Source organism: Diadema antillarum, unplaced genomic scaffold (assembly GCF_040938485.1).
Source record: "Diadema antillarum isolate AM-2024a unplaced genomic scaffold, OU_Dant_1.0 seq00001957_RagTag, whole genome shotgun sequence".
Lineage (NCBI taxonomy): Eukaryota > Metazoa > Echinodermata > Echinoidea > Diadematoida > Diadematidae > Diadema > Diadema antillarum.
This window is the reverse complement of record NW_027272617.1, coordinates 1-22053: the sequence shown is the minus strand read 5'-3', so window position 1 is coordinate 22053 and position 22053 is coordinate 1. Positions and strand designations below refer to the sequence as shown.

Sequence of the window (22053 nt, the reverse complement as noted above, 5' to 3'; positions counted from 1 at the left end):
TGATTTTCAGCATGCATGACTGATGTGTGGGAAATGAGCTGCTTGGTGGCGGTTTGTGCTCTGAGTACTTTTCTAGTTGATTTATTCATTCATGTGTTGCCAGAGAGAGACAGAAAGGGAGGGAAATTTACCGGTAAAGGTTTCTGTGAAGATCTATTTCATCAACAATTAAACGCAATGGAGGAATTAGCATGTGCTGCTACTGATGTGTCTCACAATGGTGCGTCTTTCAGATGAACAGCTCCAAACGGCTCGATCAGAGCTGGAAGAGTTCAAGGGTCGCAGCGAGGGCAGCTTGGTCTCGCACCAGGAGCTGACCCGTGCCAACCAGCAGCTGGAGGCGGAGAAGCAGGATCTGACGGGTGTGGTGGAGCGCAAGACCCTCCAGCTAGAGCGAATGCAAGGTATGGCCTACTCAAGCAGTATGTACATTGTACAAGTACACTTCATTGAAGCACAGTGGTAGAAGCCCCAATGTGTTATGTAGTCATATGACATCCCTGGAATAAGCCAGTTCAGAGTTAGCTCATGGGCACATTGGTACAAATGACCCTTCTTTTTATGCCTCCGCAACAAAGTGGCCGGAGGCATTATGTTTTCGGGTCGTCCGTCCGTCCGTCCGTCCGTCCGTACGTCCGTACGTCCGTACGTCCGTACGTCCGTCCGTACGTCCGTCCGTACGTCCGTCCGTCCCGTTTTGTTTTTGTCGATATCTCAAGAACCGTGTGGTGGTTTTACATCAAACTTGGTATGAGGGTATATCCTTGGGGGATAATACTTTGTGTGGATTTTAGGGTCACAGGGTCAAAGGTCAAAGGTCACAGGTCATTTTGTGAAAAAAAATTGAAATTTCATGTTTTTCTCCATATCTCGCAAATGGTTCAAGGTATCTTCATGGAACTTAGTATATATGCTTGTACCGATGGGCAGTGATTATCTAGGGAAGTTGGGGGTCATGGGTCAAAGGTCAGGGGGTCAAAGGTCAAGGTCAACTCCTCAAAATATCACTATCCTTAAAATGCAATATGCCTGAAGGGTGTTTTTTTTTAACTTGATGTATGGCATGTATTACCTAATATATATTTTTGGGGAAGTTTCTTGCCCAAAGGTCAAAAGGTCAAAGGTCAAGTGAAAGTGCTAAATTGCACTTTTTCCTCCATATCTCGAAAGTAGATCAAGGTATCATCATGAAACTTACATATTTATACATGTTCTACCTAACAGTGATTCTCTGTGGAACTGTGAGGTCAAAGGTCAAACGAAAGGTTTAGATAATGCTATTTTCCCATTTGATACTGAAATTATACTTTTTCTCAATACCTTGAAAATTACTTAATGCATAAACTTATAAAAGGGTCAAAAGTCAAGTAAAAATCATCAGTTCCCCAAATACCTGCACTCTGACATTTTAATCATTCATCCAATTGAACCTAGTTCTAGGAAAGTGAACATTCAGCACATTTGTGTCAAACCTGTCATTTTAATATTTTGCCAATTGTGTGAAACTGTCATCACACATTGTCAAGACATTGTACTATACACCTATTAGGAGAACCATGCATTATGGCGGAGGCATATCAGTCGCCATAGCGATATATCTAGTTTTCTCAGTCAGTTAGGGGCACTTCACTTGTTTTCAGAGCGATATAGTGCATGGATATGTAATACGTAACATTTTATGGGATTCATCAGTCCTGTTCAAACAAAGAATGAACTTGTGTAGACCAGATGACCAGAATAATTCGTCAGTTCACTTTTGGGAAAGCATCTGTTTCATAATTGTGCACTGAAATTATTAACAATCTCTTTCTATTGATATTGCCAAATACCACTCTTGCTGTCAGGGGAATGTGCTGGCAAGCAGCATTTTTACGGATGACATGAATAATGATTACATCACAGATGCTCATCCCAGTGAATGTAAAAACCAACATGCCTGTCGGTACGAATGACCCTTTTTCTGCTCATGGGCAAGTTGAAACTGCAAACTGCCTTATTGTGCTGCTGTTGACTTGACTTTACTACCACCTGTCATATTGAAATGTAAAGGAAATGCAGGCGTGCATTGGTATTGAACACATTTACTTTTTCTGCACCTAAGAAATGTAACACAGAAATAAATACATGTAGCTGTCAGGTCTTTACAGCAGAATTATTGGTTCAAATTCACAAAGGTAGATCTAATAAAATCTGTAATATAATCTTTATTCACGGTTTGAAACAAGCACAAAATGGACATTCCCTGCTCTTTGGTGTGTCAGTGTGAGAATTATAGGATATCTGTTAGCATATATGCAATGTGTTATGCATCACATGTTTATGTATTGATGGTGCCTTAACTGTCTCTTGGGAGATAGACACATACATTTGTCCCATGGCTTGAGAGTGAAGAACTTGAAGTGGAGTTTTCTGGGGAAGGAGAATATCTGTCTTCTGCACTGGATACTTATTGCATCCACTGTTTTAAATGGCAGATGCTACAGTATATGACAATTAAAAGCCCCTGACCTGCAAGTAGAAGTTTAGTAACAAATATATGCCAATTTGAAACACAGGCAAAAAGGAAAACATGTAGTTGATAGAAAACCACCCCTCCCCCCCCCAAAAAAAAAAAGACACAATCCATCACCCCAATGAATTTTGTGATTGTGATTGTGACCTTTGACCACAGAGGAATGGAAGACTATGTCGGAAAAGCTGGCTGAAGCCAATGCAGCAAAGTCCCTCATGCAGTGCCAGGTGGACGAACTTCAGAATGAAGATGTCTCGTGGAAGGTGAGTATTCTTTTGTGTGTACTGGTCACCTGTTTGTACGGCTTAGGAACAGAGCACACACATGCACTGTCAGTACAACATAGAGAAGCCCCTAACAGAATTTTGCCTGTGCATAAGAATGCAATGTCTTTTATCTATAGGGAGATGTTATTTGTGATAATTGATGTTGAAATCCAAGGATGAAAAATGAAATGCAGTACAATTAGCGAAATGTTTGCCATCAGGAGCAAGACCTTTGTCTCAATTGAGCAACTGTTCTGATAGTAATTGGAATTAGAAGTTTCAGCAAGTTTTGCTGAGCTAAATTTTGAGTTAGGTTTGGCTCAACATGCCAGTGGACTGTGTGATGCGTTTTCTGGCAAATTCATCCTCAGCTACTTTTGAATGTGACATCGTACATGTAGTTTTCATGATAATAGAAGGGGGAATTGGATTTAACTCTCTCTGTGCCAGGGACTTAGGACAGTATGTACAACCCCAGTGGGTTTTCTGTGCCAATTGGCACTCAAATCACACAAAGGGTTAATGGCAGGAGACTTCGCCTTACGGTAGAAGTTGGCATGGACAAAAGTAAAAACTAAAAAGTTGCAGAAAATATTACTCAAGTGATGACTTGCAGTGCTGCATGTATGAGATCATCCATACCTGTGACCCCTTAAAAACAAGGTATTTGCTAATTTGGACTCAACAGCTTACATCTTTGCAGAGTACTTCAAGGCAAGAACAGGATTATTTCTCCCTTTGCAATCAACTATAAAGAATGTCATTAGTAACTGGTCTGCCAGTGTGATCTTATGCCAAAGAATGATTTCAGTGCAGATCCCATATTTGCTCTGTCATTTCTATCACTCTTCTATGGTCATCTTCTCCCTCTAGTTCCGAGAAAAGCGTCTACAGCAAGAGATACAGGGGCTTTCTTCACAGGTCGAGTTCCTGCAGACAGACCTTGAGAAGAAGACTAGGGAGGTCATTGACCTCAGGAAAGACAAGGTAGGAGCAGGGCAACTGTCAAGTTGTGTGCATGTAGTCAAGTAAACCTCAAGTATGCATGTAAGATGCACTGTTGAAGGAAGACATTATTTCAGAAAAGAGGGAGCAATTTATTTTCGCTGGAGGCAACACATTGGTTCTTTTTAATGAAACATATCAGTGAAAGTTTCATTGATTCATTTTCAGTGAACACTGCATTGATATGAATGCAGGATTGCAACTCTTGTGACCGATAATATGTCAAGATGCATTGTTTCAAACTTGCAATGCTGAGCTCACCAGTTTAATGTGGTTTAGCTGTCTGTTGCAGCTGACCTGTGGTAAATGCATCAAACTGTGTGTATGATGCTGTGAAAGCAATGCATATCATATTTATGAAGGGAACAATGATGTTAACAATATACTGTAAAAGCAGAAACTTTCATGTGCATGAAAATTTCATTAATTTCGCAAGGAGGTAAGATTTGTGAAAGTAAAATGCACGTGAGAGTTTTTGTCTACACAATGCAATGAGCACCAGTACAATACTGGTACTGTACACCATCTTGGTTTGCCATTCAAGAAAGTTTTATGCTGCAAAAAAGGCCATTGCCTCCAGTTCGCAAAAAGTCACGTGTTGCAGATGTATCTGACATTACAGTATCTTGAGTCCATCTGTATTATGGTAATGCCGACTCTCCCCTCATATCACTGTAAAAGTGGATATTTTCGCGCGACTAATTTTTCGCACTCTGCTGGGTAAGAAGAGTTTTGCGTGTTTTTAATCCTGCGGAATCAAGACATCAGCTACTGATACATATGGCAAGCAAAAATATTTGCGTGCTTTTATTTTCGCGCTAGTTTCGGGTTGCACGAAATGCACAGAAATTTCAACACCGCGAAAATTTCCACTTTTACAGTATGTTGGTCTTCGTTTCCTGTTCTCAGTCGAACCAGATTCTTCAGCTCCAGAGCCAACTGAACGACAAGACGGACGAGTGCAAGCACGCCCTCGATAGAGCCGAGCACCTCCGCCGCACCAGCCAGGACCAGACGCAGAGAATCGAGGAGCTTGGTGCAAAAGTCAAGGAGGTGAGAGAAAACTGGACGAATTGATGAAAGTTGATTAATAATGCCCTGTGTGTGTTGTTACACTTACATGCATGATGCTGTATCACTGTTCTCTATTGACATGCTTTGTTATGATTGACAGGAATTGAAGACGTGCTGGTAAATGTATTGAAAATGAAGGTTGATGCCTTTCAAGAGAGTACAATTGTATGCCTAAGATTCTTAAAAGACCTGGTAGCATGGGGATAGCATGGAGTGGGAAGGTTGGCCCGGCTCAAATATATTTGGGAATCACTGTAACGAAGAGCAGAGACTCCAACTCTCCCGCTTTCGACGGGAGATCTCCCGCCGAAAGCCCATTTTTGCAAAATCTCCTGTTCTCCCGCTGGAGATTGAATTTCTCCCGCCCTGGCTGTGTGTCTCCCGCTTGAAATGATTTCTTACTTAGTGTTATCGTATGATGAAAAATAAACCTTAGATAGCACGAGAGAGCATCTGGAACCCTAGAGCTTCCAGGGCCCGCTTAATGGCCCTGGACCCTGGCCGCAAGGAACTTTGCGCTTTGCACACATCAAGTTGGAGTCTCCCGTTTGCTAGGGGTTTCAGGCGGGAGAATCTCCAGATCAGAAGGTGCTTGGGGTTGGAGTCTCTGGAAGTGTGCACAGTTTAATTACTGATCTGTATGTAGTTACATACACAGCCGAAGAATCTGGACAGGACTCAACCATTTCCGATGAGTATATGTTTTCATGCACATATTTACTGACACATGGCTGACACAGGCTGGTCTTGGTTTTTGGAATGTCCCCCCTTTGGGCAGCGAATGAAGATCTTTTCAATTGGACCATTTGTTTTTCCCCACTCTACCAGATCTTTGATATTGTGCTCATTATGTCAACAATAATGACATTGAACATGATGCATTGATAATGTCATTGATTACATTTCCATTGATGTGTTTCAGAATGCTGATGTCATTGATAATATCATTTATCATGTTTCCATTCATGTGTTTCAGAATGCTGATGTAATTGCCAAAAATGAAGAGCAGTTCCAGGCAGAGCTCCAGGCTCAGAGCAAACTCTCCAACCTGTACAAGGTACAAATTTGTGTGTGTGTGTGTGTGTGTGTGCTTCAGGGAATAATTTTCTTGGTATTGCATCACAATTTACTATTTCATTTTTGATATGACTGCTGTACAAAATTTGTTGTGTGTAGCAAGCTTTTTACATAGTACTATACAGAACTTTATTTAAAGTATTTTCCCATTGATCAAAACTGCTAATAAAATTTGAGAAGTAAAATTATTCCCTGGTGCTGAATTCTCTGAGAATTCATTGATACAAAGATTTGTGAGAGAGTTTGATAATGATAACATGAATATTTACTATGGGTAGCCTCTTCAGTGTGCACACTGTTCTTCAGAGAGCCCTGCTCTTGTTATAACCCCCAGTATTGCCAGGTACCAATTTATACACCTGGGTCAAGAGGGACATCATGTGTAAAAGCATCTTGTCCAAGGACGTACACACTTGGCACACGGATGTTTTTATGAAGGATTTAAGATAACAAAATCAAAGATTAACTCATCGTTGTGGTATGCCACTGGCCTCCCTGTGCAGTTCATATAATTTTTTCAGAATCCACTCCAAATTCTTCGTAGAAAATTTGTAGAAAAATGCCTTTGTCACTTATTTTAACACAGATATTCAATTGCTGCACAAGAAAACTAAACATCTAAAAAATTTTTATTTTCAATCGCGAGTTAGAATATCATTGAAGACACGCACAGCATTCCATCAATACAAATTGATCTTAACATTGAGATGGACTTACATCCATTGCAAAATAACCCCTTAACCCCCCGCCCCCCCCCCCAACACACACACACACACACACACACACACAGAGGATTGTTCTAAAGTTCTACAGCAGTGATTTGTGATAACGGTTGTCATGCAGTTATAATACGAAAACCTGTCCAATTGTGTCGCCTTGTTTCCAGCGGTCTGCCGAAGAAGCCGAGAAGCGGGTGGAGGAGTTGATCACGGCGGTGGAAGAGCTGCGCGGTCTCCTGAAACAGGCCACAGAGGCTCACTCCGAGATGGAGACCAAGGTGGGAGAGCTGGAAACGAGTCATGAGGCCTCACAGAAGGAGCTAAGTGAGTTTGAACAAGATCTCTGTCACCTCAATAGGAGAAGATCCAAAGAAATCTCGTTTTTACTGTGTATCTTATTTCATTTTTTTATTTTTTTATTTTTTGTGCAAATAACTTGAATGCTGATGTCAAATTATGTAGAAACATTGTTTTGAATGACCTTTGTAATTTTACTGTTTGTAAACTTTAATCAGTATCTTTAAGTTTGAATAATATTCAAAATTGAGTTCCGAGGTTCTTAGATATATACCAATTTAGATACAGGATCTTGTCACACATGGGGCAATGTGCTGATCCAGGTTTCAATGTTATAATGAGGACCTAAAACAGTAAAAACTTTATTGATTCATCAGGTTTCTTTCTAGTTCAGGTACAAAAACAGAGAAATATAAAGAGTGGGCACCTGCAAAAATGCCTTGTTTTGAGTAAAAGGGTTTGTTTTAACCCGTTGAGGACGGTTTGATTTTGCTACAACAAGTATTTCTCATTGACGCTTGCCAGAGTATACTCGAGACTCGTCCTCAATGGGTTAACTGACCTTTTTATAACAAGGTTCCACTGTATCTAAAAGAGAAAGCAGTCATTTACAGTCACTTTAATATTAGAGTTTTTATGTGTGGTTTGTTTTTATTTTGCACTCTTTTCCTCCATTAGATGAGAAAATTGCCAAGCTGGAGAGAGAGCTGGAAGATGCCAACGACCTTTTGACAGCTGCAAGAAAGAGAGGTATGAACTGGGCACTGAATATGATGCTATATCATGAAAGTTTAAATCACTGGAAATTGACGTGATGAATCTTTATTAGGAATGCCTTGGAAAAGAAGCTTAAGTCAGAGTCTCTCTGTTTTGTGTTTCAGGCTTCACCTTTGAGCGGGTACATGATGAGAAGTTCTGACTTAATTCTGTTGTCCTGGTTTAATGATGTGTCATTCTGGAGAAAAATAGGTATTTCAAGTGGCACTTTGTGGCACCTAAGAACATTTCTCTTTTTTTTTTGCATTTCATGTGGCATTTGTTAACAAACTCTTATCCAAGGAGCCTATTTTGATTTTATGTCAAATTTTCTTTCTTTAAATGTCTTGTTCTTGTGTGCATTTGTGTTTATAATTCCAAGTTTAGTGAGATATGGATCTGGTTTATTTTATTTTTTCTCCTTGTCCTTGAATGTGTTAATTTGATTATTTGGCTAGGTGCTGCTCCCATGTCGGATGAAGAACTCACAGAGCTCTGTCCCACAGCGGCTGCAGCGAGCGCCTTCATCAAGTCTGGCATGACGCTAACAGAGGTGAGACCAAGTTGAAAGACCTAGCCTCCTATTACTACTGGAGGAAGAAAAGCTGTGAGAAGTAATTGCACAATGGCATTATTGCTACACCATCGTAAACACGAGGTCAATGTAGTTCCTCAAATCTGTTTGTTTACGTCGAATGAATGCAGCGCTAGATTTCTCACCAAATGTCTTTTGATCACAAATGGTGGGCATGACTTGTATTTCTATGTGAACTCAGATCTAATGTTTATTCAGCATCACATAATAGAGGATTATTTATTAGATACCTATATCACTACTCAGTAAGCAATTATCCCATAATGTGCTTGCAACTTATACATCAGTAGAGTGATACATGCCTTCTTATTAGCTGAATATCTACTTTTTAGATTCTTAAATGCTCTTTAATTTAGCACTTGCACGATAATTTTCAATTTTTTTTTCTCTTAATAGCTAGATTTTGAGATTAAAGATGTGATGCATCTAGATGACTGATTGTGCATTGTCTGTTTGGCCATAGATCTACAGCCAGTATGTGAAGACATCGGATGAGTTGATGATGGAGAAACAAGAGAATCAACGTCTCAACATGTACATGGACCAAATCCTGGTGGTGAGCTAAGAATACAACATTTCGTTGTCAATAAAGAAATGGCACTGACGACCCCAATGAGTATAGTTGTATTTTTATCAGAGAAATATTTGTAAATTTGATATTGCACGTCGTATTTTTGCAGTTTGTATTGTTAGGGATATATATGAGAGTACTGTGTCTAGATGCTTGTTACAACTCTTGTCAGGGAACACATCTTTGCATCTTCGGAGATTACACATATGAAATATTGGTTGAGAGCCTAGATATCCTCCCTGCAACCTTCATGCAATACCGAGATTACTAATGATTAATTGATTAATGTCTTACTTTGCTTGTCTTACTTTGCTTATTATACTGAAGCAAGCACTGTAGATTGTGTTGAAATAAGTTTTGGTGGATACTTATGATTTTCTCTTGTAATTTGTAAGAGCAGTGTGGACTTCTGGTGAAGTGGACAAACACACACACACACACACACACACACACACACACACACACAAATGGTTTATATCTGCTACAGTCTTCAGAATTGAAGCAGGCAGATTACGTAAGGTACCCACAAGAAGAAGAAAAATGTTAGTCTTATGAATTTCAATGATTGCATTTATATGGCAACTTGTGTCACATTGGAACTACTGGTATATGATTGTGGTCCGTGTTGAACTGTGTGAAGCAGCAGCCCACTTTGTTGTCATGGTGATTGATTTGTATTCTCTGGTATGAGCAGGAGATTGAGGAGAAGGCTCCAGTTCTTCAGAAGCAGCGGGAGGATTATGAGCAGGCCCTGGAAACCGTTTCCCAACTCTCCTCCAAGCTGGAGGCAGCCATGCTGGTAAGAGTTTGCTTCTTCAATTATGCCATTGGCTTTGGTTATGGATTTTCTGTTTTGGCATAAATTTTTGTTTCAATTTGAAAGGTCAAAAATTTCAAATTAATGTAGCTCTGTTTATCTAAATCTTCCATCATAGATTGATTTTGTGATGCAACTTTTTTGTGCTGATTTAAGATCTGTTTTTCATATCTATGTCATCTCAATTTTTTTTGTTTGATGATTACAGTGAGTTTTTGTAAAGTGGTATATTCACCTTACTGAGGTGCTCAAAGTGTTATTCAGTATCATACCAGCCTTACATGTAGTTACAAAACAAGAAATGATAGATAACTGCTAAACTGCGATAGTAGAGGAATAAAGACAAAACAAAAAGGTGAAACAAATGCATCATCTATCTATATCTTAGTTTGAATACATGTCAATTTAGATTGGATTTGAAAGTGTTTCAAATTGGGCAACATTGACCTAATATTTCTCTGCTACAGTGTGTAGCAGGGGGTCCTAATGTAGGCCTCTACCACACGCACCTTATGTTGTGTAAGTGTGTATCGAGCCCCTGAGTGCCTGTTATACATGCTTTTCAGCTTTTTGCATATTCGTGCATGAATGCCCTCCACATTGATCTTTCACTGCACAGGAAGGAGAACAGCTGAGGATTGTCGCTGATGACGCGGAGAGGAGAGTGAGCCACCTTGGGCGGGAAAATGCCAGGCTGCAGCAGAAAAATGGAGACCTGGGACAGCAAGTAAGTTAGAACACATTGTTGTTTGGTGATTTTGATTTGAGGATATTTCCATTGTAATTATGTCTTATGTATGCCTTATGTGTAGTTAGGACTTATAGTTTTAAAGATAAAGAACAAAATGAATAAAACCAATCAAGTGAAAAAACATCCCACTGAAATCAATCATATTTACAGCTTTGCTCTTTTTCATGGGCGAAAAAAGGTATTTACGACTATCATCTGCAGTCAGGTCCACCACTATATTGTTGATATGATTATTTTCTTTTTATAGTTGTATGGCAGATTTTTCCTTAATTCTTGCAGCAGTTTATCATGGTAAAAAAAAGGAGATATTTTGGAACACCTTACTCTCATGCCTGCTGCGATGATGTGTGTTCTCAAATGAAGTCATGTCGTGCTGGTCACTCCTTGACCTCCAGGTACGTGTGCTCCTGAAGGAGGTGGCAGAGGCCCGAGGCGGTCCCATCCAGGCTCCAGCTGAGCTGGACATTTCCTCCAGCAGCGTCTCCAGCTCATCTCAGGTCATCTCGGAGACGCTCGTGTCATTCAAGTGAGATTTTTTGCTCATTGAGCTCTGGCTCTTCCCTTTTTTTCTGTTTAAAAGTTTGTTCTACAGTGCACTGCCATTATGAAAATGTCTTTGGAACCCGCAGTTTTTTTTTCACATCAAAATTTTGTTTTAGCTGAAATGTAAAGTACACCTACATGTATATAGAGATATATAGGTGATCATTTTGGGACCTTAATTTTTGCATCGTTGTATCGAGAATTGCATTATGACCGTGTTTGTCACAATGAGAGTGCACTGTATCAGTAAACTAAGAGATAAAGAGGTTATTGTTAGTTGATAATAAAACTATCCTAGTTACGATGTATTTTGTGTTTGCGTGCGCATGTGTGTGTTGGTGTCTGTTAGTGTAGATCTAGGTGATACGTGTATGTTATTGTGAAGGTGTAGGTTTTGGTGTAGGTTAGGCGTAGGTGTTATGTGTGTTTATAGGTATGTATATGTGTGTGTGTGTGTGTTTGTAGGGGTATGTGTAGGTTTATATGTGTGTATGTGTATGTTTTTGTCTTTTTGTGTATGTATACATATATCATTTGAATAACTGTGATTTCAGTGGAGGTATTTGGTTGGGGGGGGGGGGCTTTATATGCTATTACCATCAGAACTTAAGTGAAATTTGTATCATCCTGTCATTACTTTCTAAAATTTGGTGTTGATTTAGATCGAAGACAACAAGATGTATGACTCTTTCTTTAAATCTGTGTCAATACTTACATATGTGTTTTTGCATAATTACTTGTAGCAATAGAGAACTGATAACATGTCTACCATCTTTCTCTTTTGACAGATCTATTCAAGAACTCCAGGAACAGAATGAACGCCTCCTTGGTGTCGTGCGTGATCTGAGCGAAAAGCAAGAGAAGGAAGAATCGGAAACGCTGCAAAGCAAGTGAGTGTGCTTATTGTGCTTGTTAGTGTTAGAATGATGTAAAATCGTCTTCATCAAGATGAACTGATTACAGATACTGCCCTATAATAAAGAAACCATCTCATACATATTTTCATGATGGTGTATTATTTTTGCCCTGTAATATTTGTTGTACTTTCAACAAAAGATCACTCGGGGGGCCTTTACATATAGATCAGACTTGTACTGCCATGTAGTTTGCCTGATTTGTGCCTGTTAATGATAATAGTTGTTCTTGTCATTGGTGGTTGCTGGCAAAGGAAGTCCTATGTGGAACAGGAACCTGTTGATAATTATATATAATGGCCATAGAGTTGTATGTACCTGATGATAAGCATATATAATGGCCTTAGATTTGTATGTATGTGTGTTTGCATATCTATAAATTTACAGGTATGTGTGTATGTATGTGTGTATGTATGTATAAATGGGGACATGTACAAGTATGTATGCATTTCATATCTATTTGTGTATGTATGAATAAATGTTCAAATGTACTATATATATGTTTGTTTGTATGCATATGTGTATGCATGCATTTTGTATGTATCTATGTACATGCATGCATGAATGTTCTAATGTATATTATTATTTGCATGGATGAATGCATGCATGTATGAATACTTTTATGTGTATGCATTTTCATGTACCACCATGGTATATACAACGTATGGATTAATGTATGTATGTATGTATGTTGATCCTTCTTGTCAATGCAGGACAGCAGAGCTGAAGCAACAGTTGACAGAAGCCATGTCAGAGCTGGAGGAGATGAGGTCAGCCAGGACACGGCAGACAGAAATGGTAGAGTCCATTGCACGGCAGAGGGACATGTACAAGGTGCTTCTAGCACAGACAGGCTCTTCCCCCTCGCCGGTGAGTGGAACATTCCATATGCCCAGAATAGAGTACTGAAGTCATGATATCACTGTCTTTTATTATATAGCTTGGGTTGGAACCATATGCGCACATAGACACTCAGGCTTGGTGAGTACTGTTTGGAACTAGTTTCCATAGTGATGAATGGCTATGACATCACACTTCGGTACTCTGTGCCAGTGTTGGAGCATATTGTGCAAGCCTCAAAACAGTCATGGTCCTTTCCACATGCCTTTCAAAGTTTGCTTGTTTGTTTGTTTGTTTTACTGTGGATTTTAATTCAGTTCAGGGCATGTTCTGTGCCATGAAACCCAGGTGTGTTTCTTGATCCATCCATACCTGCTGGTTTTGTAGGTCCCCTTAAAGTTCTGAAGAGACTTCACTTGAGTTTTGTGTCAAGGTACAGTCAACCTTGCTTAAGTCAACCTCGCATAAGTCAAATAATTGCCTAAGTCAAAGGTCTTTTCAAGTCCTCTTCTCTTTATATTCTGTTGATTTTAATCCCTCATAAGTCAAATTTTATCTAAGTGGAAGCTGTTTCTTCAGTCCAAATAGATTCCACGTAGGCAAGGTTGACTTTAAATGCATACATTAACTAGCATGTGTCAATTCAAATTTCAGCTAACATGGTTACATCAAAAAGTGTTGTACTAGCATTTCATTCAGTAGCGTGACAAAATGTAAAATTTGTGCGCAACTCATCAGTTAAACAAATGCACGAAAAACAAACAAACATAAATATACCATTTTAATAATCTTTCAAATTTCAAGCTCATGGCGACATCATTCAGCTCACCAGAGACAAAAACGCCTCAGCAGAGTCAGAAGCGCCCTCTTGTGACCACTGCCAGCCAGAAGAGTCCAGGCATCCTGTTGCCTGGCGACCAGGAGGCCAAGAAAGCGATGGAAACCCTGCAGTCGGAGTTTGACACGTACAGGAAGGAGAAGGCAGAAAATGAGCAGTGAGTTACATTAATAAAAGTATTCTGTCATTTTTAAATCTTATTTTTAGTTATAGTGCTTTTGATGATGTAAAATTGAAAAAAAAAAAATATGAGTGATATAAATATGCTTAAACAGACAAACATACATTGTATTTGAAATCATACATATCTATCTGTAATATTCTTTTCCTGTAACAGAAAATTGTGTGCCATGGGGGGTTGGTATTTTATTGACATCTGGACCACAAAAGCATGTGAATGTAAATATGTACTCAACAAATCTAGAGTGAAAACTTGCGTAAGGTTCATTCCATTCAAATCATAACATATTGTCAAGCTGCCTATCTGCAAGTCTCATTGTGTGCTGGCATTTGTATGACATGTAAATGTATGTGTTTACAGAAGGTTTTAAAAAATCTTCCCATTTCAATCAAATATTCCTTTCTGTACAGAATATTGAACAGTCAACTTGAGAGACTTCGCAGCGAGACGTCAAATTTTCGGCTGCAGAATGCAAAGCTGTCTTCACAGGTGAGGAAAACTGGTCTTCAGTGTCATGCCCCTTTCACACTAGCCACTCGGGATGTTTCCTTGGAGATTCACTTGGAATCTACAGGGAACGTCCTTGAAGAATTTCTCTGAAACTAGCAAAGGAGAATCCACTTGGATATCTTGTGTCTGCTCCTTTGCAGTGGAAGTGACACTATTGCGCAAATGCACAAAATTTCTTGTTGGCATGCTGGCTTGTCGCTTTTCATCCGGGAGTTAACTGCAATGCCTCTCACACTACAGCTTCTCCTGGGAGCTTCCAGGAGCCCCCCCCCCCCCCCCCCCCGGAGTTTAACGGGGACGGTTCGAGGGTAACTTTCCCAAAAAGTCACCCTGCATTTTATCTGGTATTTTGCCCATATTAAAGACCTTTAATACAAGATCTTCTGGGTGAAATTTGCTAAACGTGAAAGGGGTATCAGTTCAGAGGTTGAGGAATTGCAGATTATTTTGTTCAAAGTATTTGTCAAACAACCAAAGTTACAGTGCATATAACTTTGAGATATCAGTTTTTATGCTTGATAAGTTGACTTTTGTGCCAATGATAAATCCGAATGAATGCTTTTGTTCAAAAGCTATTTAATTTTTTTTTTCTTTTGGTTATTCACCCATTCATTTTTGTGCCCTGTCATCTAGAATATTTCTTTAATGTGATGTTGCCAAGATAGTCACTAAAATTTATTCAATTTGGTGTCAAATTTAGGAATATCAGGGCATATGTATTATTATAATATATTTTGGCTTATAAAGATGAAATACCAGAGTCACCTCTGCCCATAGTTTTCACCAGAAACTCTCCAAGGCGAAGTATAATTGTATACTAAGCTGATTTTCCTCCCTGTCACACAGCTTGACTTCTCCAGTGAGCGGTACAGGACCCTGCAGTCCAATGTGGAGGGGTACAAGAAGGAGATCGCCGCCCTCACAGACAAGAACCAGAAGTTCTCCAGCCAGATTGTGGCGCTCCAACAGACCACAAGCTCTCTCACTCAGGTTTGTAGGGAAAAAAATGGAAAAGGAAAGAGTTGTAGATGAGTAGACATACAGGGCAGTAACTCAGGTTTGAAGGGGAAAAAAAGCGTAAAAGAAAGAATGATAGATGAGTAGACATACAGGGCAGTAACTCAGGTTTGAAGGGAAAAAAAGAGTAAAAGAAAGAATGATAGATGAGTAGACATACAGGGTAGAAACTCAGATTTGATGGGAAAAAGGGTAAAAGAAAGATTAATAAATGGATACAGTAGACATACAGAGCAGAAACTCAGGTTTGTAAGGGAAAAGGGGGAAAGAAAGAATAATACATGAGTAGACATACAGAGCAGAAACTCGGGTATGTAGGAAAAAAAAAGGGTAAAAGAAGACTGATAGATGACTAGACATACAGGGTAGAAACTCGGGTAGGAAAAAAAAGGAGGAAGAAAAGAATGATAGATGAGAAGACATACAGAAAAAAGGAAGAAAGGGGAGAAAAGGACAATAGTAAGAGTGTGAAAGAAAGAAAGTGAGCATGGAGAGGAAGACAATGAATGAACAATGTCATGGGGAATACAGTGAAGTCTGGAGAAGGAAGACTGCAGAAAAGGCACAAAAAGAAGTGATGAAGGAAAGAAGTTTTGGCTGAAGAAAAGTAAATAAGAGGGAAAGAAAGAAAAGGAGTTAAATGGAGAGGAAGGAGAAGAAGGGATAACTAACCATTTAGAGACAGAAAAAAAGGAAGGAAGGGCCAAGTTTTGCAGTGTTGCTAGTGCATTGACACCACAGAGAATTCCAGAAAACTCTTCCAGAAATATGTCACATGTCTTACCAATACATTGGAAACCCATTACGACAAGGTCATCAGGAATGCTGATCTTACCTCGTTGATGACCGACGCCTTGTAAACATACTAAAAAAGAGACAATCCAAATATGGTAATGTGATACCAGGACTTCCCAATACACCTTGTTCAAAAGTAGTACCTCATTGTAAGCGAGCTTGCTTTAACAGGGTTTCCCTGTTTTGCAAATCTGCCTCTCTCTAATTTTCCCCCTCCCCACAACAAGGGAGCCTTGTTACCAGCTTACATTGCACCAATATGACTCTTCCTCTCTCTCTCTTTCTCTGTCTGTCTGCGTGTATGTGTGTGTCTGTGTCTGTTTGTCTCTCACAGGACCTGATGGCGACGAGGGAGAGGCTGAACAAGGCCGAGGTGGAGAACAAGAACCTGCGGGCGGAGAAGACGATGCTGAGGGAGGCGGAGATGAGGTTGAACCAGGAGAAGGAGTCCCTGGTCACTAAGTGCAAGAATGAGAATCTCCTCATGACCAACCTACAGGCCATCCAGGTGAAGACCATTGGGAAGAGTCACTCTCTTTTACTTTCACTTATTTCCGCATGTGTAATTAAAAAAACCAACAACTTGAACAAAGCAGCACAAAAAGCATTCTGTGTACAAGACAGTACATCATCGATGCAATTTTGATTTGATTGATTAGATGAGAGATGGTGATGTTGGTGGTAGTGGTATTAGTGGTGGTATTGGTTTGGTAGTGGTGGTAGTTGTGTTGTCTGATGGTTCACTGGGGTATCAATGCTACAGATAACACTTCACTTTGCCCCAGCAAATATTTTCTTTTTCTGATTAGCAATGGTATTTTAGTGTGCATATGATTTTGATTTAGGCCTCAACTTCATCTCCAGTGATGTGCATCTCATTCTCACTTCTCCTTTGCCATTCTGCTCCCAGAATAACCTTGAGAGGACCGAGTTTGAGGCCAAGACCAGAATGACCAATCAGTTGGAGTCGTTGCAGCGAGAACTGACCATGGTCAGGCGAAGACTGGACGGGGACAGTGAGGAACACAAGACGGCTCTAAGGTCTTGGATGGTAAGGACACTGTGATTGACCTTGAGGTTACATTGATTGCTTCCATTTTTAGGAATTTCCTGCGAGGTTTCTAGGAAACAGAGCCCAGACATTTAAATTATGCTCTTATACTGATAGAGCTATCTTCATAATTATGATAATGCATTAGGGGTTTTTTTGGTTTGCTTATCTGCTTGTTTTTTATTGCAAAACTGCTGCAACTCATATTGGATATGTAGAGTTTCATGTGATTGGCCATTCAACCACATTATGTCACATCAGTCTAGTTATTCATACATCATGATGTTCCAATAATATACATGACTTGTACAGTTGTGAGAAGTCCAAATTTTTGGTTTCAAGCTTTCTGTATAGGTTTACCGGTGAACATTTTGATTTCACCACGATAAGGGTTTCAGCTGTGAAAATTCTCTTTTAAGACGTCTTTTGAATTTCAGTTTTATTTAAAAAAAGAACAGGGTAGTCACGTTCTCAGGGCCCAAGGGCCTGCTTTTCAAGTGAGCCCTGTTACAAATAGTACATATTGCGAGTAAAAATCACATAATACACATATTCATCACTTGAAACAGGGCAAAGTTCACGACCTCCAGCGCCAGCTGAACTCCGAACTCGAGGGCCACCAGAAGACCCGCAGCGAGCTGACCAAGGCACGGAACGAGCTTCAGGACGCTCGTGTGAAGAGCGCCACCATCAACGCCCAGCTCTCAGCGGCCCAAGTCAAGTTGGAGGCGGCTGTTAAGGAGAAGAATGAAGGTACTACCATTAATGTGCATTTTTTTTCCTTATACTGTAAAGCAAGATGTTTTTGTGGCAATTTTCTATAATTAGAACCGACAGCATTTTTCGCAGCATGACATTTTCGCGAATTGCCTCTTGCATTCAATGCATATAGTGTAGACAAGAACTTTCGCATGCATTTTGATTTGATTCGCAAATCTTGTCATGCGAAATTCGAGATATTGAAATGCATGCGAACATTCCTCATTTTACGGTGAAGAAGTTCGTTATTCATTGTCATGTGGCACATTTCCCAATTAACCTTTCATTTTTCTCAGTTGGTTAGGCACTTCACTCATGAATGCATTAGCTTGCCTAACGTAGCAATTTATGGAATTCATGTTTGAACAATGAAGAACTTATGTACTTCAGGTAACTAGAATGATTATCACTGTGGGAAGCATCCATTCTATTTGTTTTGCATTGAGTGCATTAACAAACTGATTCCATCATTATTGCCAAATACTAGGCTCTAATGAAGACTTTGTTGTTGTCAGGTGGATGTGTTGGCAAGCGCCATTCATGAGGATTACATGAATTTACCATTACATCACAGATGCTTATCTCAGCGACTTTAAAAATCAACTTGCCCGTTACCACAAATGACCTTTGTCTGCCCATGCGCAGAGTGGAACTACAAAGTTGTTTATTCTGTTTTGTGTAAGACTTTCTCAAGAGACAATATTCCTAGATTGATCCTATCGGTGTATTATATTTTGGGAATATGATGTCTTACAAGTTAAATTTGACCTATGATAGGTTTTGTTGTTGTTCATGCAAATATAACAGGTATTTTTGAATTTTCCTTTCACTTCCTCATGGTTCAGTTAAAGGGTCTCTGTTATTCTCGCAGTTCATCTAAAAGGGATCATTTTGTATGAATGTGTTGTCATGTAGATGTCTTTGACCTCCCAAGTTTTATCCCTTGCTCAGGAGTGGTGAGGTTGCCAAGTAGAATATTCTTACAGGAAGGATTAATATCAGTAACTGTGATAACCACTTTGTTCTGCAAATACATGTATGATTTGGACTGTCTGCTCGAGGGACAAACAAACACTTTCCTCTCCTTTGCCGTTGCTTCCCTTAGCTGTGGCCGCTCTGGAGAAGACGGACGGAGGTGCCACGACGGTCAGCCAGACCGAGCTGAAAGAGGTCAGCAACAAGCTCAGGATGTCCGAGAGCCAGATAAAGAGTGAGTTGGTGGTCAATTACATAGTGGTATGAAGGATAAGTTTCCTAGTCACATTAGTAGAAACTAATGAATATCCTTCCAAATTTTGAAAACATAATAAGATGAATATAATTGGGAGCTCCTTTTTAATTATGTAATTGTGTGAAATGAGACATTTCTAGTTACACCATCAGTCCTAGTTACTTAGTACGTTGTATTTGCTAATTCCTTTTCTAGGTGAGTAAAGAAAATCTGTAATAGTTGTGATGCTACAAGACAAATTCAATTTAGCTGTGCCAATGTAATTTAGTATACTAATATTCCTCTATGTATTGTGTGAATCATGCTGGCAGACAGTGTAGGCCACTGGAGCTACTGTGAGATAGTAAGGAACAGGTATCAATGAAGAATTTATTGTTGTAAGAACCTTTGTAAGAATGCAAAACATACATGTGGATTACGAAGCTGATAAAATTGAAAGAAAAGAGAAAAGCAGACCGGTTGGTCTGAAAGGGAGACTGGTATCATATCTCTGACATTCCCATCACATTTAGTCCTGAGGGAGCAATTGAAGAAGCTTGAGGAGCAGAGGACCCACTACCAGTCCATCAGCAAGTCTGTGGAGCAGAGCATGAAGGAGCAGAATGCAGCCAGTGAAACCTTCAAGACCACAATGGAGAAGCGCCTCCAAGAGGCCCTACAAGGCAAGTCTGCAAGTTTGCTCACTCTGTAGTCTTGTTTCAGTCACTGGCAGGTCTTTAGTTTGATAAATTTTGGGCTATTGAATATGCTATAAAGTTGACTATTAAATGCTTCAGACTTGTCAGAGGAACAAGTTTCTACCCTTGTTCCCTCTGATAGGAAGAGATCTGTTTGTAGACCTGTGGGATTGTGATAATACATAGTTTTGACTACTGTAATTCACCTAATGACACTCTGATCAGCTGCTTTTCTTTGAATAGTAGTGCAATAATTTTCGAGTGAAAAATGAGGCAAACTGTAGAAGAATGGTGCTTTTAGGCTACAGATTAAGTGCACAAGAAAACCTATGCAAAGCCAACAAAAATGTGATAGGCATCTTGACAGATATTTCCTTTCTTTGCTCCCTAATTTTCCCTTGGAAGAACAAATAGACCAATAGTAAAGAATGGGAAGAGGAGGGCTGTTGGATTTTGTGTGGATGGGGTGTGTTTCCAACCATTGCTATTACATGATGTGAAGTTGTATCCAAGAACAGCATGGCATTTGGTGCCAAGTGCCCTTTTGTCTTCTCTTTAAAGCTAGCCATCCTAGTGCCTCACCAATGTCATTGCAGTATTTGTCGTAGATGTAGGCTGACATAGATTATATCATAGGACTGTGTTGTTCCTTGTTTTGCCGTTTCCAGAGCGTGATGCCCTGGACAAGGAGGTGACCGAGTTGAGGAAGGAAAGGGAGGAGAAAGAGTCGGAGAACAAGGAACTTCACGAAGTCGTCCAGAGCCAGGTAATGAGATGCTGGTAGTAGTAATGATGTACCAACGATAATAATGACTGTGATGGTAATGAAGGTACTAGGACAATTACCCCAGTACCTTCCCCTGACTCTAACTATAATCCCAATCCGTAATTGGTAATTGTCCTGGTACGGGTTATGAATGAAGCCAACAGAAAGATGATGATGATGATGATGATGATGATGATGATGATGATGATGGTGATGGTGATGGTGATGGTGATGGTGATGGTGATGGTGATGGTGATGGTGATGGTGATGATGATGATGATGATGATGATAATGATGATGATGATGATGATGATGATGATGATGGTGATGGTGATGGTGATGATGGTGGTGATGGTGGTGATGGTGGTGATGGTGGTGATGGTGGTGATGGTGATGGCGGTGATGGCGGTGATGGCGGTGATGGCGGTGATGGTGATGATGGTGATGAAGGTGATAATAACAATGATGAAAGTGATGATGACGAATGAGGTAGCAATGAAGAGAATATGATTATGAATGACAATTTTTTTTGAGGGTGATGAATATGGTGCTGATGCTGATGCTGGTGATGATGATGAAAGTGATAATAGAGAATAAGATGGTGATGTGGATGACAGGAAGCTATCAGTGACAAGAATTACCATGTCACTATGGTGATTAGTATGGAGAGGATGGTGGTGATGATATTAATAATACAAATGGGGATGATGAAAGCTGTGATGATGACAGTGATGATATTAATGATGAAATTGGAGATGATGATGATGTTGTGGTGATTATGATGATAACTGATACAGGGAACAGTTAAGGAGTTTGGGAGTATGGACCACCAATGGACAGCACTTATTAAAACCTTGTCTTTGTTTTTCCTTTTCCAAACTTTCATTGGGTCTGTCTCTGAAAAAGTGCAACCCTCACCTTTATTCTGACATGCATTGATAGGCATGATTCAGTTTATGATTGTAATCATGGATATGATAACAAAATTTGTAGTGATTTAGCGCTTGCTTCTTAGTTTTTCTTAAGTTCCAGGAATGCATACATGTTAACTAATTGTCGTATGTGTTACTTGTCTGGGACCCATATTATTATAATATAGACCAGCCTCCAGCTGTTTATCATCAGAGTGTTTCAATGTTTGGCATTGTAGAAATTTGAAATGATAGTTTGATCTATGATGCTATAATTGCGCTGCGTGTAAAATTTGAAATCTTCCTGTGGCCCCTCTTACAGACGTCTGAACTGAGGAATAACATCGGCAAGCTGCAGGAGGAGCTGAAGGAGGCCCTCGCGAGGCGAAATGAAGCAGAGGCCAAGGAGAAGATGGCAAGACAGGATAGCCATGAGCAGTCCAGAGTTGCGAAAGAGGTGAGGAATATCATACACTTGTACGCATATAGTCTCTGTGTGGTGTGTGAAAATCTTATGCACACAAATCATTGGTAGTGGAGATGTAGGAACATAACTGGCAGGCAATCTTGCATGTGGGTG

The 22053-nt window shown here is 39.9% G+C and overlaps 1 protein-coding gene across 1 annotated transcript in view; it reads left to right on the top strand.

Moving 5' to 3' along the window:
* The window catches only part of LOC139713398 (nucleoprotein TPR-like), a gene marked incomplete at its 3' end in the record, with an annotated part of 33990 nt that extends 12060 nt beyond the window's left edge, over window positions 1-21930 (top strand). The window contains exons 3-26 of the mRNA XM_071625132.1: window positions 234-404; window positions 2672-2775; window positions 3652-3765; window positions 4693-4836; window positions 5834-5914; window positions 6821-6977; window positions 7629-7700; window positions 8165-8259; window positions 8765-8857; window positions 9567-9671; window positions 10309-10416; window positions 10836-10966; window positions 11772-11873; window positions 12611-12767; window positions 13542-13732; window positions 14167-14245; window positions 15113-15256; window positions 16413-16586; window positions 16989-17129; window positions 17699-17882; window positions 18994-19098; window positions 19632-19781; window positions 20465-20562; window positions 21796-21930. Of these exons, the coding sequence (XP_071481233.1) occupies window positions 234-404; window positions 2672-2775; window positions 3652-3765; window positions 4693-4836; window positions 5834-5914; window positions 6821-6977; window positions 7629-7700; window positions 8165-8259; window positions 8765-8857; window positions 9567-9671; window positions 10309-10416; window positions 10836-10966; window positions 11772-11873; window positions 12611-12767; window positions 13542-13732; window positions 14167-14245; window positions 15113-15256; window positions 16413-16586; window positions 16989-17129; window positions 17699-17882; window positions 18994-19098; window positions 19632-19781; window positions 20465-20562; window positions 21796-21930 (3035 nt within the window). The remainder of the gene's footprint in view (window positions 1-233; window positions 405-2671; window positions 2776-3651; window positions 3766-4692; window positions 4837-5833; window positions 5915-6820; window positions 6978-7628; window positions 7701-8164; window positions 8260-8764; window positions 8858-9566; window positions 9672-10308; window positions 10417-10835; window positions 10967-11771; window positions 11874-12610; window positions 12768-13541; window positions 13733-14166; window positions 14246-15112; window positions 15257-16412; window positions 16587-16988; window positions 17130-17698; window positions 17883-18993; window positions 19099-19631; window positions 19782-20464; window positions 20563-21795) is intronic.
* Between the last annotated feature and the right edge of the window lie 123 nt (window positions 21931-22053).